We start from the raw sequence: 15,349 nt of genomic DNA on the forward strand, positions 1-15,349 counted from the left end.
TAATAAATGTTTAAATATATTAAATTGTTGCTGCTGTTTGCATTGTTGTTAATTTGCACAAGCTGAGAGAGAGCGACATGGGAACAAAACACCTCACTGCCATGTACCTCATGTATGCATGGGTATGTGATCAAGAAAGCTGACTTGACTTGACTTCAATAAGCTACAGTTTAATGCAGCAGTGTTGGACTCATTGCCTCCCGTAAGGTATATTGCCAGACCCAAATGATCAAGTTTGTATATACAGGAAAACCGTTCGGCTCTGCAAGGTTTACCTAATTTGTTGTTTTCCAGAACACGGGGATGATATTCTGGCTCGACACGGTTTGACGCCACGAAGATTCTAATCTCCGCGTCGAAAGGTAGTGTCGTGAGAGTACTGCATCCGTTGAAAGGTGTGAACAAATCGACTGTGAGAACGATTTATTTACCATGAATGTTTGCATGTGTGTATGTTTTTCGTATGGTAATGTAACACACTCAATGAGCACAACAGTGTAATGCAAACGTGTACATTGCAGCATGCATCTAGCCATCCACTCGTGGAGAACGTTATACGGGAAAACAAAGAGTGTACACACGTACAAGCAATGGAGAGTGACTCAGCATATTTTAGAACAATAATGACAGAACTCAGAATAGTAAAACAAAGATAAAGGGGGTGATAATTTCGGGCCCAGGAACACAATCCTATTTTCCCCATAAGGCCTATTATTTGTCTAACGCATTTTTGCCCAACACGGAATTTTCCAGGAACGTAACCCTCACGTCCATCGAGGTCTGCCTGTACACTAGCAGAGATGAAGGAAATATTTATCTAACGGTGTTTTATGACTTCACAAGGTGTCTGCAATGATCAGAGTATGCTTCCAGGCAAGTCCGTGATAAATTATTTTAAAACAAACGACGCAAAGGGTTTAAAATTGTAGATTTAATCACAAAATGTGCGATGCGAATGCTATTGAATTGAAATAACATTCATAAACAAACAAACAAAAACTCCCTGTGTGTGCAGTGTAATGTGTTGGATTAATGTCCATCAATGTTTATCTTTTCAGCTTCAGACCTATTAACACTCTAAACATCATATCTACAGAAGGCACAATGTCAGAAATGAATTCAGCTTCAAGAAAATGGGTATTTCTTACCCTACTATTTGTTTCAATTACTATTATTCTGGCATCAGTTTTGATTCACCAGCATGTAAATGCAAACTTTCCCAAGAAGTGCCCAAATAAATTTGTTCTAAATGGCATTAAACCCGATTACAAGGCAATAGAAATATTTTCCGACCTAACGCCAACAGAATTGACCACTGTCAAGGACTTTCTGGTGAGCCATAAGGACCTCAATATTGTTGCTTCAGAAGCCACCGTGAACAGCAACTACATCTACATGATAGAGCTCTACAACCCAGACAAAAAGGAAGCTTTGCATTACTTGGACCATGGAGGAGCCAAGCCTGCTCGAGTTGCTAAGGCAGTGGTTTTCCGCGGAGCTGACGTTCAGCCATCGATTGCAGAATATCTGATAGGCCCACTTCCGAATCCCACCTGGTACCGGCCACACAGTCCATCAACGAGGAAACACGTTATTAATTTTAGCTCTCGGCCAACGACAATCCCGGAATACACGGCTCTGTACACATATTTTTTACCAAAAGCTTTAGAAAAAGTGAACCATATTTTGGAGGAGAGTTATGGCTATACATATCATAACTGTACAAAAAAATGCCTAACCGTTGGGGAAGTGGCACCAAAAGGATTGAAGTCAGGAGAAAGGCGGTCCTGGGTAATGCTTCTCCGACAATTGGAAGGGTTTTACCTGCACCCAGTAGGCTTTCACGTTTTGATAAATCATGAAAGCTCAAACATCGCAAAATGGGCAGTGGAGAAGGTTTACTACCATGGCCAGTATTTTGTAAGCATCGAAGAGCTAATCACAAAATATGACAAAGGTTCTATTACTAAGATAAAGCTGAGTGACAGCAGTCGAGAATCATCGGGATATAATCGTCGCGGAGCCTTCAGAGCAGACACGTCTCAGACGGGACCGCGGCAGTTCGAGCCCGAGGGCCACCGGTACCGGGTTGATGGGAACTTTGTGCAGTATATGCCCTGGACGTTCGCTTTCAGAATCTCTTACATGGGGCTTCAGATATTTGACATCAAGTACAACGGTGAGAGAATTGTCTATGAGATGGGCCTCCAAGATGTCGTCTCATACTATACTGGCAACGATCCGATAGGAAGCTTATTCAGAGCCATGGACTCAGGTTGGCACTTTGGTGCCGACAATTTTGAGCTTGTGAAGGGGATCGACTGCCCGCACACTGCCACGTACCTGGACACATATCACTTTGTGAACTCAGAGAAGCCGCTGAAATACCCGAACTCCATCTGCATTTTCGAGCACAACACAGGAGTGCCATTGCGTCGACACTTGGAGGACGAAGACCGAAGAGGCTACTCGTTCTATGGTGGCTTGGTCAACTATGTACTCGTGATTAGGAGTGTCAACACAGTATACAACTACGATTACGTCGTGGACTATATTTTCTACCAGAATGGAGTAATTGAAGCAAAGATTCACCCCACTGGGTACCTCGTGGCGACGTATTTCCTTGGGGATGGACTCAAGTATGGCAACAAATTATTTGACCACGTCCTTGGCAATGTGCACACGCACATGATAAACTACAAACTGGACATGGATATAGTGGGTGAGTTTATTTTCATCAATATTATCCATGCATGTATCGTTTTACAAAACTGCTCGCATAGGTTTAATCCATGATTGTGTTCATATGTTGAAAGTGATTAAATGGCATTTACGTTAGAACAGCATTGTATTGTCACTTGTTTTTCTGAACAATTATTCTATTTTCTGTAGAGTACCATTAAAATGAGTGGACGTATAATATAGATAGAGTAAATATTATCTGCAACCCTCTTATCCGCAAATCCTATTATCAGCAACCCAACATTAAATTCACACAAACTACTTTTGTACATCGGTCAACTCTTTAATTTATCTGAACATTTGTACTGAAAATAGGATCTACCCATTATAGATTGTGATGAGAACTAATTGCATTATATTCCTGTATTTTTCTTTTTATGAATGGATAAGAGGAACGTGGATGTGGTTGCTGGCAGATGCTAAACACATCCTAATATCTACGATGTCCTATGGATGAGAGAATAACGATGATGATGTAAATGCCAACAATGATTATTATCATGTTCTAGATGATGATGGACAGTAGGGCATTAAACAAAGCAGTTCAAAAGCAAAGTTTGCCAGCAGTTCATGATGTTGCCCATGCACCGTTATCCAAAGTGTTTAAAGGCAGTGAAATGTGTAGGTATTCGAGGAATGTCTGCAGTTGAGGAAGTAATGTGTATGTAGTGGTGGTGCGCGCTGACAAGGAGGGGGCGTGTGTGTGCGCGCGCTGGGCGTGGCTACATCGAGTGTGGGGGTGTTGACGCACGCCGACAGTGATGGATCACGGGGCGGCGCTGGGTGCGTGGTTGTGCGCGCAGACACGATATGGGAAACAGGATCGTGGGCAGCGTGCTGAGTGATTGGTCAACTGGGGTGTGTGCTCTCAGCGACGTCCACATGAAGGACTATAAAGGGGGACGCGCAGGAGCACTCGGGGAGTTATTACCAGCTGAAGATCGAAGACGGAGTTGAAGAGATAGGGCCCTGAGACCCCTAGCCCCGCTGTCCTTGTAAGGGCCGGGACCCTGTGCGGTTCAGAGGCGAGGCTGTGGGACCCGAGGCCTGGCGTCCATGTGGGACCAGGCTGTGGGATCCAGAGTCGAGACTAATAACCCAGCCGGGTGGATTCCGAGAAGCTACGGGGCGTAAGAGCCCGTGCGAGTGTAGCCAGGGGAACCTCGTGGGTTATGTGGCAGTTGCCACCCGTGTAACAGTTTGGTGTTAATAAAAAGGTGTGCTACCCGTCAGAGTCGTCTCCCGCCAAGTTACTACTTTACAACTGGCGTCAGAAGTAAACCTGTCTTCACAAACGATGGATACCAGGAAGACTACCCGTACCCACGACCGAGATCGGGAAGACGACGACGTACCGGAGCCACAAGCATCGGGAGGCGAGGAAGATGAGATGCCGCTGATGCAGCACCTCGCGGCGATGGACGACGCTCCGCTCGCCTCCAACACCGGCCTTCAGGAAGCACACTCCCGCCTGGCGGAGTTGTTGCTCGCCGCCGCTTCGATTTTGTCCAAAATCACGGCTTCAGGAGGCGGGAAGGCGACTATGAGGGTGGAGGAGGGAGCGCGGCCGCCGGGATCCCGCCAGAACGCGCTTCGCGCCAAAAGTTTTAAAATTAGCGCCATTTTCGAGGGTCCACCAGCAATTGGCGGGAAGCGTGGACACCACGTGCTCGGGGACCTCCACTCCACACAGCCCGCGTCATTGGCGCGCGCCGAGACTCTCCACCATGCGCCTGCCGACGGAGCCGACATTTTCATTGACTACAGCGGTGCGCGGGAAAAGCATTCATCGGGGGACGACGACCAGGTCTTCCAACAGAGACTGCCCGCGCTCACGGCGTTCAAGGCGGACGGGGGCGACTGGGGGGCCTTCCAACAAAGGTTCCTCGCGCATCAGGAGATGTCGGGGTGGTCCGACACCACTGCCCTACGCGCGCTGCCGGCGATGCTCGACGACGACGCACTTGCGGCCTTCACATCCGCCCCAAGGTCGTCCCGCTCAACGCTCCAGGCCGCGCTACATCTCATGGCTAAGGTGTTCGGACCGCCCTCGACCTGTCGCCACCAGTTTTACGAACGGCGTAAGGTGGATGGAGAAACTACGCTCGCCTATCGCACATCGCTGCTCGCCCTGGCGGACGCCGCCTTTCCACGCATGGACAAGGAGGGGAAGGACGCCATGGTGACAGAGCAGCTGCTGGCGTTGGCTCACGGTCTGGGAGTGCCCATAAATACGGCCGACGAGATGGACATCTGCTCCTTGGGGGTGGCGACAAGTATTCACGCACACGAGGTCCTCAAGCGAAAGCGGACGGTCATCTGTGCATCGGCGGGGATTGCGACACCAGCCGCGACGGGCGCCGAGCCTCAGACTGCTACGGTTCGGGAGGAGGCCTTCACCGTCTCAAGACCGGGGGAGTGGAGATCGGGAGGTCGTTCGCCCGTACGATCCCGCAAGCTGGAGCAACCGAAACCTACGACGTCCATGGTCTTGTGTTACAACTGCGGCCTCCGGGGTCACTTTGCGTCCGGGTGCCGGGCTCCGCGTCAGCGCGCCACGGGACCACGTCCGGACGACGACCAAGGCCCCAAGTCATCCCAGCAAACCCCGGCAAGTCGCGGCACCCCACACCCTCGGTCCACATACACGGCACACTCGGGTCGCCGCTTCGCGGTGGGGGGACCGCGTATGGGTACCGGGGATTCGGTTCGGCGAGGGGGGTTCGTACACGGGCCGGGGGCAGTCGAATGGTCAGAGTTGGCCCACAGGATAGTGGCTGCGTCGGCCGGGTCGTCCGTAGTAACGGGGTTTATTGACGGGGTCGAGGTCCGGGTGCTGGTGGACACGGGTGCGTCGGCCACCATCATTTCGGACCTTATTTATAACATCCTTCCCGTCCAATGCCGACCCCTTCTCCCGGTGGACGTACCGTTTTACGCGGCGAACGGGGGATCTTTGGGAATAATCGGACAGATTCGGGCCACTATTTTTATTGGTGATATCAAATTGGCGGGTCCCATTTTTGTGTCATCGTCTCTGGCAGTCCCTTGTTTACTGGGCACGGACTTTTTGGCTAAAATGCCCATTAAAATTCTCATTGATCAGGCCTGCATTGAACTTCCATCGGGTCGGCGGGTTGCATTTTTAACGAGTCCTACCAAAATACGCACGGTTTGTGCAACGGTTCAGGCGCTGGCAACTCAGACTGTGCGGGTGCCCCCGGGATCGCAAATGTTGGTACCCCTTCGGTTGTGAAAACCCCTCGGGATCGACGCGGGGGACCAGGGTGTCCTGTTAGGGCCATCTAACAGAGCTGTTGGGGGCCTCGACTTAGCAGTAGCTCAGACCATGGTGCGGGCGGACAGAGATCCGTTCGTGATGGTTCTGAATACGGGGTCGCGGACGGCTGTAATTACTCAGGGCACGGTGCTGGCTCACGCGGCGCCGCTACCCGTCGACGAACGGCTCGTTGCGCATGCCGACTCCAGCCTCGATACACACCCTCCATCGGAAGAGGGGACAGAATGGCTTGACTCGTTGTGTGCTGGGTCTAGTGACTTGTCTAGTGTGCAGTTGGGAGCGTTGAGGGGCCTGCTACTCGAATTCGCCGACATCTTTAGCAGACATAAGTACGATATTGGCTGCACGGATTTGTTGCGCCACCACATAGCGACCGGTGATGCGGCCCCTATTCGGCAAAATTCCTTCCAGCTCAGCCCAGCCGAGAAGGAACATGTGAGATCGGCTGTTAATGACATGCTGGCTGCCGACATCATTTCGCCCTCTTCCAGTCCGTGGGGGGCTCCCATCGTCCTTGTTAAGAAACAGGACGGGTCCTTGCGGTTTTGTGTGGATTTTCGCCGCCTAAATAAAATCTTTATGGCCGACGCGTATCCACTACCCAGGATGGATGAGTCGCTGGATGCCTTGGCGGGAGCACAGTATTTTTCGACGCTTGACCTGCTTTCAGGATTTTGGCAATTGCCCCTCAATGAGGAATCAAAACCTAAGACCGCTTTCCGGACACCAGGAGGCCTATTTGAATTCAATCGATTGCCCATGGGCTTACATTCCGCTCCCGCCACGTTCCAGAGGCTCATGGAATTGGTTTTGTCAGGACTCCAATGGGACACCTGTTTGATCTACCTCGATGATATCATCGTTTTCAGCCGGACTTTCGAGGAGCACCTCCAGCGCTTGAGAGGGGTGTTCCTCAGGATGCGTTCCGCTAAATTAAAATTTAAACCCGCGAAATGTCACCTGCTCCGGGAATCGGTCCGGTACTTGGGCCATATTGTTGGCCGTTCAGGGATCTCCACAGACCCTGCTAAAACGCACTGTGTCAGCTCATGGCCAACGCCAACCTCAGTCACTGAAGTCCGCAGCTTCATAGGATTCGCCTCCTACTACCGCCGTTTTGTCGAACATTTTGCCACCATTGCCAGGCCTGTACACGCTTTGACGGCTAAAGGGGTAAGGTTTCACTGGGGCTCAGATGAGGAGGCTGCGTTCTGCTCCCTTCGGGACGCCTTGGTGCGAGCTCCCCCCTTGTGTTACCCCGATTTCACGCAACCGTTTCTGCTTGACACAGATGCCAGTAACACGGGTATCGGGGGAGTGCTCTCACAGGTGGTCGGGGGGGTCGAACGGGTGGTCGCCTACGGTAGTAGAGTTCTGTCACCTGCGGAACAACGCTACTGTGTGACTCATCATGAATTGCTAGCGATCGTTTTTTTTATACAGCAATTCAGACCGTATCTCTACGGACGTCATTTTACTGTTCGTACGCAATGCGGGTGGTGCAACCCTCCGGCCAATTGTCCCGATGGCTGGAGGTCCTCCAAGACTACCAGTTCACGACGATTTACCGAAAGGGATTGCGGCACTCGAATGCGGATGCCTTGTCGCGGTTGCCGCCTCGCTCGGAATGCGCGTGTCTTCTGGGATCGGCGCGGTGTAAACCCCCTGTCGCCGCTCGCGCGGAAGTTTTGCTCGCCGCCACTGATGCTCCAGAGGTCGTTTTGCCCGCCGCTCCTACGGGCGGGGACTCGTTACTCGCGTTACCTGTTATCGAGTGGGGCCGTCTCCAAATGGCCGACAGCTCCCTACTCACGCTGCGGCGGAAGGCGGAGGCTCCCGAGGGGGGGGAGACGCGGGTCAGTTCATGGGTGGTCAGACAGGGCCTCCTGATGAAGTGGGACAATATGTCCCGGCGCCATACGCTCGTTGTGCCATCTGCTTTACGGGGGAGGGTCGTTCTGGCTGCTCACGAACGCCTCATGCATTTGGGATTTCACAAAACGCTTGCCCTACTCCAACTGGACTATTATTGGCCGGGTATGGGGAGCGACGTGGAGAACATCCTCAAGGGATGTGTGGGGTGCGCTCGAAGGAAACCGCCACAGATAGCGGCTAATCCACCGCTACAATCCATTCAGGTTTCGCGCACGAACGAATTGGTTGCGCTCGACATTTTGGGGCCCTTTCCCGCTACACCTAGGGGTAACAAATACCTGCTGGTCGGCGTAGAATACTTCACCCGATGGCCTATGGTGTGGCCACTCGCCAACCAGTCGGCTGCGGCGGTGGCGGACGCCTTTGTCCAGGGCTATGTTTTGGACAAAGGCGCCCCAGAACGCTTGCTGACGGACCAAGGAAAGAATTTTTCGAGCGTTTTGTTGCGCGAGGTGTGCGACCTGTTGGGTACAAAAAAAGTGCGTACCTCCCCGTACCACCCGCAGACTGATGGAATGGTTGAACGTCTAAACAGAACGATTACTTCTATGCTGTGCCAACAGGTCTGCAACGATCAGGTTGATTGGGACTTGCAGGTACCCGGGGTACTCGCGGCCTATCGAATGGCCCCCCATGCGGCAACGGGGTTTTCCCCATTTTTTCTCATGTATGGGCGGGAGGCTGATCCGCCTATGGATGTCCAACTGGGGATTTCCCAGCCACGTGCGAAATCCAAATTGGCCGACCACATCAAATTTAATATCGCCAAGCTGGCTGAAGCGCGAGAGGCTGCAAGGTTGAATTCGAGGTCGCGCCAGGTCGCTAACGAAAGGTTGAACGGAAAGTGTATACGCACGATTGGAAAACAGGCGATAAGGCCTGGCTGCATTGTCCACATGCACCGTTGGCCACGTCCCCTAAGTTGTTGAGACCATGGAGGGGACCTGTGGAAATCGTGCGTATTGCGCGACCCCAGTGTATCCAGATTAAATGGGGAAAACGCCGTTGGTACGTACACCCCTCCCGGCTGAAACCTTTCACGGAAACCCATGACCTCCCTTTGTGCCGTAACGACCGAGCATGTGATGGGGCCGTCGGCTCGGGGTGGGAGGTGTCGCAGTCTGATCCTCACGTGTCTCCGCCTGACCTACTCCCAGGTGTCGCGGACCTGACGGCTGCTGACCACCGAGAGCCGGAATCCCGAGGCGCGCACGGATCTACAATACCTGCCCCGTGCCTCCCTGGACTGCCGGCGCCACCGGACGGTCAACCGCGTCTGGTTCCATACGACGGACCGGCCAGGCGGACTCGTGCTAAGACCAGCCACTTTTCTTGAGGGGGGGGCCCGAGATTGCGGCTCGGCGCCACGTTCCCCTTCTGCCCGATACATTGCCCCGTTCAAGGGGTGGTCGGAAATGAAGGGACGCTGCACGAGTCATTTTTGTATATACGTTTATTGTTGTCGCTCGCCGCTTGTACATATTGTTCTGTTGTTGCGGTGATATGCTCTGCTTATGGATGGCGGAGTTCTTATTGTGTTGTGTTGTTGTGATTGTTGTTGGTGTTACGGTGCACACACTAATTGGGGAGGGAAATAAAAAAATTTTAGCAGCCGGGTCGGCTGCGAGCTATGTGGTAGGGGGTGATGTAGTGGTGGTGCGCGCTGACAAGGAGGGGGCGTGTGTGTGCGCGCGCTGGGCGTGGCTACATCGAGTGTGGGGGTGTTGACGCACGCCGACAGTGATGGATCACGGGGCGGCGCTGGGTGCGTGGTTGTGCGCGCAGACACGATATGGGAAACAGGATCGTGGGCAGCGTGCTGAGTGATTGGTCAACTGGGGTGTGTGCTCTCAGCGACGTCCGCATGAAGGACTATAAAGGGGGACGCGCAGGAGCACTCGGGGAGTTATTACCAGCTGAAGATCGAAGACGGAGTTGAAGAGATAGGGCCCTGAGACCCCTAGCCCCGCTGTCCTTGTAAGGGCCGGGACCCTGTGCGGTTCAGAGGCGAGGCTGTGGGACGCGATGCCTGGCGTCCATGTGGGACCAGGCTGTGGGATCCAGAGTCGAGACTAATAACCCAGCCGGGTGGATTCCGAGAAGCTACGGGGCGTAAGAGCCCGTGCGAGCGTAGCCAGGGGAACCTCGTGGGTTATGTGGCAGTTGCCACCCGTGTAACAGTTTGGTGTTAATAAAAAGGTGTGCTACCCGTCAGAGTCGTCTCCCGCCAAGTTACTACTTTACATGTATACTACAGGGGTTGTGATAAGGGGGTCAATTAATATGTTAACAGGGCAAATGTCAGTATTTATGTAATAATAGGATTTTTCCCCTTTTTTCTGGCAACAAAACTGAAACCTTTTTACAAGGATTCATGTCTGCATTAACCACAATACTTGCAGTCAAAATGCAAACAAAAAAACACTATGATAATATATGCATTGTGCTTGAAACTGATTGGTCCACATCAAGGGACGGCTTTCTTTTGAGCCTCGACCCAATTGGTGCTCGACCAAAGGACCCCAAAAGGCATACAGCTCAAAGACAATGCACTATCAGTACCAAAATATTATTATTATATTTTGGTAATGGCAAAAGAGGTCTAATGTTGAAGTATTTATGTATTTCACAAAATTTCAGTATTTATGGATTTCACAAACCGCTTTGGGTAAGTAGTGAGCTTAATTTAATTGTTGCAAGAAAGGTGCTTAAAGCAAAAGTAATGGCTTTTTTACGGTACAAGTCATAGAAAAGGACTTCAACTAATTGCAAAACAAGTGATAGCATTAGCCATGGTGATCTCTCGCTCTCTCTCTTGATGTAGTTCGATCTTGTTTCCCCCCAAATGTTTCTAAATTTGCTTTCATATCATGAGATGAAGAATCCATTATACAATTCTGCAGACGCAGTGGACCCGGTGTGTTAGAGAGTTGCTAAGTAAGAGATTTAGTTTTACAGGCCTTCTCCAAAAAATATATTTCAAGGGCCCTTGTTACCCTTTACACAGTATGGGTCGCATTTTCTCATAATCCTGCTATGCCTTTGTCGCCTCAAAGTTAAACTGATCGTTCAAATTCTCAGAACTAGAAACCAACTAGATTTCAACTCAGGATCTCAGCAGTGTTGATTCAGTACTCAGTTCTCTGAGCCACCTCAATTTTTATTCCATCCTGAATGCATAAAAAATACTTTACCTTTTACACTTACACCTGGTTTCCTCACAATATATATTGGTCTCCTGTACAAAACAAATATATTAAGTGGTGTATATTGAACAATAGCACCATGGGTATACATTAACTTACCTTCAGATTACACGGTAACGCCTCTTCAAACTTAAATAAGTAATATTGAAAAACACTTTTTAATGAAATGTACTAGTAATGGCAGAACTCCACGACTCCAGGAAGTGGTCCCGAAGCTTGCCATAGCGTAAGGGACCGTAGCCAATTACAGCCAACGTCAGTTGACTATGGACAATTAGACCCAAGTCGAAACATAATATGTAAAAAATGTGTAAAAAAATATATATTTTTTAATGATACAATATAGTATTGTCATCAGTTTGACATAAGTATACCAAGTTTGCAGTCGATACCGCATTGGGAAGTGGGTTAAAATTGAGTTCCAAGATTTGAGGATACAATGACAACAACAATGACAACAACAGAGTGAGTTAAAAGAAAGCGTGTAAAAAAACAGATCACCATCACACGTCACTGCGTACTCAGTACACTGCGTACACAGTACACTGCGTATATAAACAATGACCTGCTGCTTACCGTTTGCCCCACAGGCACAAGCAACAGCTTTAAGACTGTGAGCCTGCAGCTTGAGAACACGACGGTCGTTTGGAGCCCAGAGCATGCCAAGGTCATGCCCAGCGTGAAGCACGACCTCAAGGAGACAGAGTCGGAGGCAGCCTTCAAGTTCGACGTCAGACTTCCATACCTAGTGTTCTTTAACGAGAACGCCTTAAACAAGTGGGGCACACAGCGTGGTTATCGCGTGCAGGTCACGAGCCACGGAAACCCCCTGTTGCCAGAGGATTACGAAGAGGAGAAAAGCGTTGCATGGAGCAGGTATAGATATATTTTTTTAAAGCAAAGCACAGTTGAATCATCGTGGTCATCACCCGTGATCAATCAACCGCCGAGGTGAAGGTTTTTTCCAAGTCAGTGATGTGATTGAACAATATCTTGTTCCTGCACATAAGCTGATTTCGTCACTCAATTTCTGCAGTGAATGTACTATTACAGTCCGGTATAACGTAGAATAGGTTTTCCCCCTTTTTCATAGTATAACGTGTAAATAAAAAAACTCATTTTATATACATCCTCATCTGCAACCGAAATTATCTGTAAATCAATTAAAAACTCTCATCCTATTATCTGCAGAACAACCATTATTATTACTACCCATGATTCTGTAGATACAGTGAAAAGAAAGACTCTAAGGTTACCAGAATCTTCCGAGAATCCATGACAATCTTGAATGAGGGTCATGAGCAGTCTAGGGAACAGATGTAGCCCACAAAAATAGAGCGTATTTTTTTCACGATGCCACCTAGAGAGGAAATAGGGGCAACCCAGCTTTGCTTTCGCATGAGATTCGCGAATGAGATCAAAGTTAGGCGCGAAAGAAGATGACCGGAAATATCATAACGTGCAGATCATAGAGACGTCTTTATAACAGCTATACTATAATCGCAAAACCATCCAGTGGGAGGAAGACACAACGCATATTGATCGTAGATCATAGAGACGTCTTTATAATAGCAACATAATAGCAAAATCGTCCAGCGGGATGACACAATGCATATTGATCGAAGATAATTGATTCTTACACGTGTGATTTTATGCATTTACGACCCATTTTTATACGGTAGGAATATATGGGCTCATCACTTCAGCTATACAAGGCATGTAACGATTTATAAATGTTGTGATTAAAATCAATTCTTAGCCTCCCAATACATGTGTAATGCGAGCGTATGTGGGGTTTCACCGCCCCAGCCCCTAAGCCAATCGGGCGCCATGAAGCATCGGGAGCAGGGTCTAAGGGCAGAGTCAGGAGGCGTTAAGGGAGGGGTATTATCTGGAAGGTTCTTAAGGGGTGTGGCGAAGGGCGGAGTCTGGGTGATGTAGAAAGGGGATATAAGGGGGAGCCGGAAGGGGCTCGGGGTCAGTTGGTGGGAGCTGGAAGCTGGGCCACGTCGGGACTCTCCGCGAGCCATCGGCCACGTGGAGACAGCTCCCAGCGCGCCGTCTGCCAGCGGTGTGTGGGAGCGGGGGAAGCGCGAGACTGGCGCGGGAGCGGGATGTCAGTTCTGCGACGTGCCGCGGAGTGATCGGAACGCGAGCTGTCCATAACGAAGAAATAAAGATACGGAGACACAGTCGCTTGTCGTCGACCCGTTTTATTACAATTGGGGTCAGAAGTGGTTCTTGACATGTCCAAGCATCTCAAGAAAAAAATTCCGCCTACGCCATCTTCCGACGACGACGACGACGAGCTCACCCAGGACCTGGCGGTCCCGGGAGCGGGGGGTCCAGACGGGGCGGCTACGGGCGGCTCTGCTAGGGCGCAAGAGGGGGTTGCCGGGCCATCTTCTTCCCCGGGTGCTGACGATGGCTGGCGGCACGTGGCAGAGCAAACCGACTCGCTGCGTGCCGTACTGCTCAACTTGGTGATGCTCATCGCGCCAACGACAGCGCCGGGACGTCCGCATGGTGCGCTTCCGAGTGGGGATGATTCACTCGGGCACGAATCTGCCGCCATTGCGGCGTCTGCTGGGCTTCCCGCCATTGCAGCCACGCGGCAGGACGACGCCATCTTGGGCGGGTCCGCGGGCGCGCGGCAGGAAGCCGCCATTTTGATGGCACCGCGTGAAACGCCAGCGTGGGGGTTGGACCTGATGGGGGCAGCGACGCGGGGCGCAGCCATCGTCTTCCGAGCTTGAAAGAATTCAGCGCAGGAGGGAACTAGAGCGCTTTCGCGTGGCACTTTGAGTCCGCTTTTCGCTCCGTTCGGTGGACGGACGGGGAGGCGTTGGAGGCCTTGCCTACGCTCCTCGACGATGTTTCTCTCGCGGTGTTCCGCTCCATTCCTGCTGAAAAGAAGGCGACACTACGGGAGGCCTTTGCCAAAATGGCTGAAGTGTACGAACCTCCGTCCGATACTCACCGAAAGTTCGTGCAGCGGCAGTGTGGCCCGGAGGAATCTCCCATCGCCTACCGTGGCGCCCTGGTGGCGCTCGCGATGGCTGCCTACCCGGACGCCAAGCCCGATATGCTCGAACCACTTTATTCTCGGCAAGATGTTGGAGTTGTCTAAGGACCTCGCCATCCTGATACCAGTGTGTGGCCATTAGCCGCTTACTTCCTGGTTGGCCGCCAAGTGCCTCGACGCCCAGTTTAACTTGCACCGTTGAGCGCAGATGGCCGCTTGGACGGGCGACCCTGCCGTGGATGGCAAACCTACAGGATGGGCGCCATCACGAGTCGTCCGCGCTCCGGACGACGTGGGGACCAACGACCTCGCGGTCGCGGCGGGCCACTGGGTTCCGAGGAGGGGGACTGCGGCGCGCTCGGGCGCTTTGTCGGTGCCGCTCCGGGACGTCAGGGGGGGCCGACCGGCGAGCCGGCATGGCGTGCTTCCGATGTGGCCGGCTGGGCCACTTCGCGCGGGACTGCCGGAGTCGTCCCCGCCTTCTGCCTCTTCAAGGATCCCCGCCGCTGCAGCCGCCATCGTTGTCAAGCTGTGACCCTAGCCAAGCAATTTGGTATGTATCAGACACCCAGCAAGCTCTGTCACCTCATGCATGTTCGACCGCGCATAATTCGTATGTCCGTGCCTCCGATGGGGCCGTCGGTGGTTCGCCTCGTACGGTTACCCAATGGAGAAAGTTAGCTCGTCGCGTGATAGCGGCCGCGACAGGGTCTTCTACGGTGCCGGGCTCTATTCAAGGGGTGGACGTGCGGATATTGGTGGATACGGGCGTGTCGGCCACTATCATCTCCAATGTCATATTCCACCTCCTGTCCATCCCCGCTTTGCGCGTGCGGCCGGCTTTTGATGCGTGTATTGCTGCCAATGGGGGTAGTATGGGCATTGTGGTTCAGGTCGAAGCGCATATTTCAATTGGGAATGTGGCGGCTTCGGGGACGGTCTTGATTTCCAGGTCACTGTGGCAGTGCCTTGTCTGTTGGGTACCGATTTTCTCGGTCGAATGCCGGTTAAGATCCTCGTGGATCAGGGCTGCATTGAGCTGCCTGCGGGACGTAAGATTTTTTTTGCCGTCTCCATTGACCCGTTCCGCGCCAGACGTTCCGGTGCAGGCGCTTGCCGATGTCTCGGTGGAAATTCCCC

General features: G+C 51.7%; 1 protein-coding gene across 4 annotated transcripts in view; it reads left to right on the forward strand.

Annotated features, from left to right (window-relative positions):
* Positions 1 to 292: 292 nt before the first annotated feature.
* Positions 293 to 15,349, forward strand: part of LOC133345892 (amiloride-sensitive amine oxidase [copper-containing]-like) — a 50,009-nt gene continuing 34,952 nt past the window's right edge. For 3 of the 4 annotated variants that reach the window (XM_061556979.1, XM_061556982.1, XM_061556981.1), the window contains exons 1-3: positions 295 to 395; positions 1,059 to 2,722; positions 11,775 to 12,060. In XM_061556979.1, the coding sequence (XP_061412963.1) occupies positions 1,105 to 2,722; positions 11,775 to 12,060 (1,904 nt within the window). In that variant the 5' untranslated portion in view covers positions 295 to 395; positions 1,059 to 1,104. Of the gene's footprint in view, positions 396 to 1,058; positions 2,723 to 11,774; positions 12,061 to 15,349 lie in introns of all 4 variants that reach the window. The other variant, XM_061556980.1, reaches the window with a different exon arrangement.

This window comes from Lethenteron reissneri, chromosome 23 (assembly GCF_015708825.2).
Source record: "Lethenteron reissneri isolate LAM-NWPU_2019-01 chromosome 23, ASM1570882v1, whole genome shotgun sequence".
Taxonomy (NCBI): domain Eukaryota; kingdom Metazoa; phylum Chordata; class Hyperoartia; order Petromyzontiformes; family Petromyzontidae; genus Lethenteron; species Lethenteron reissneri.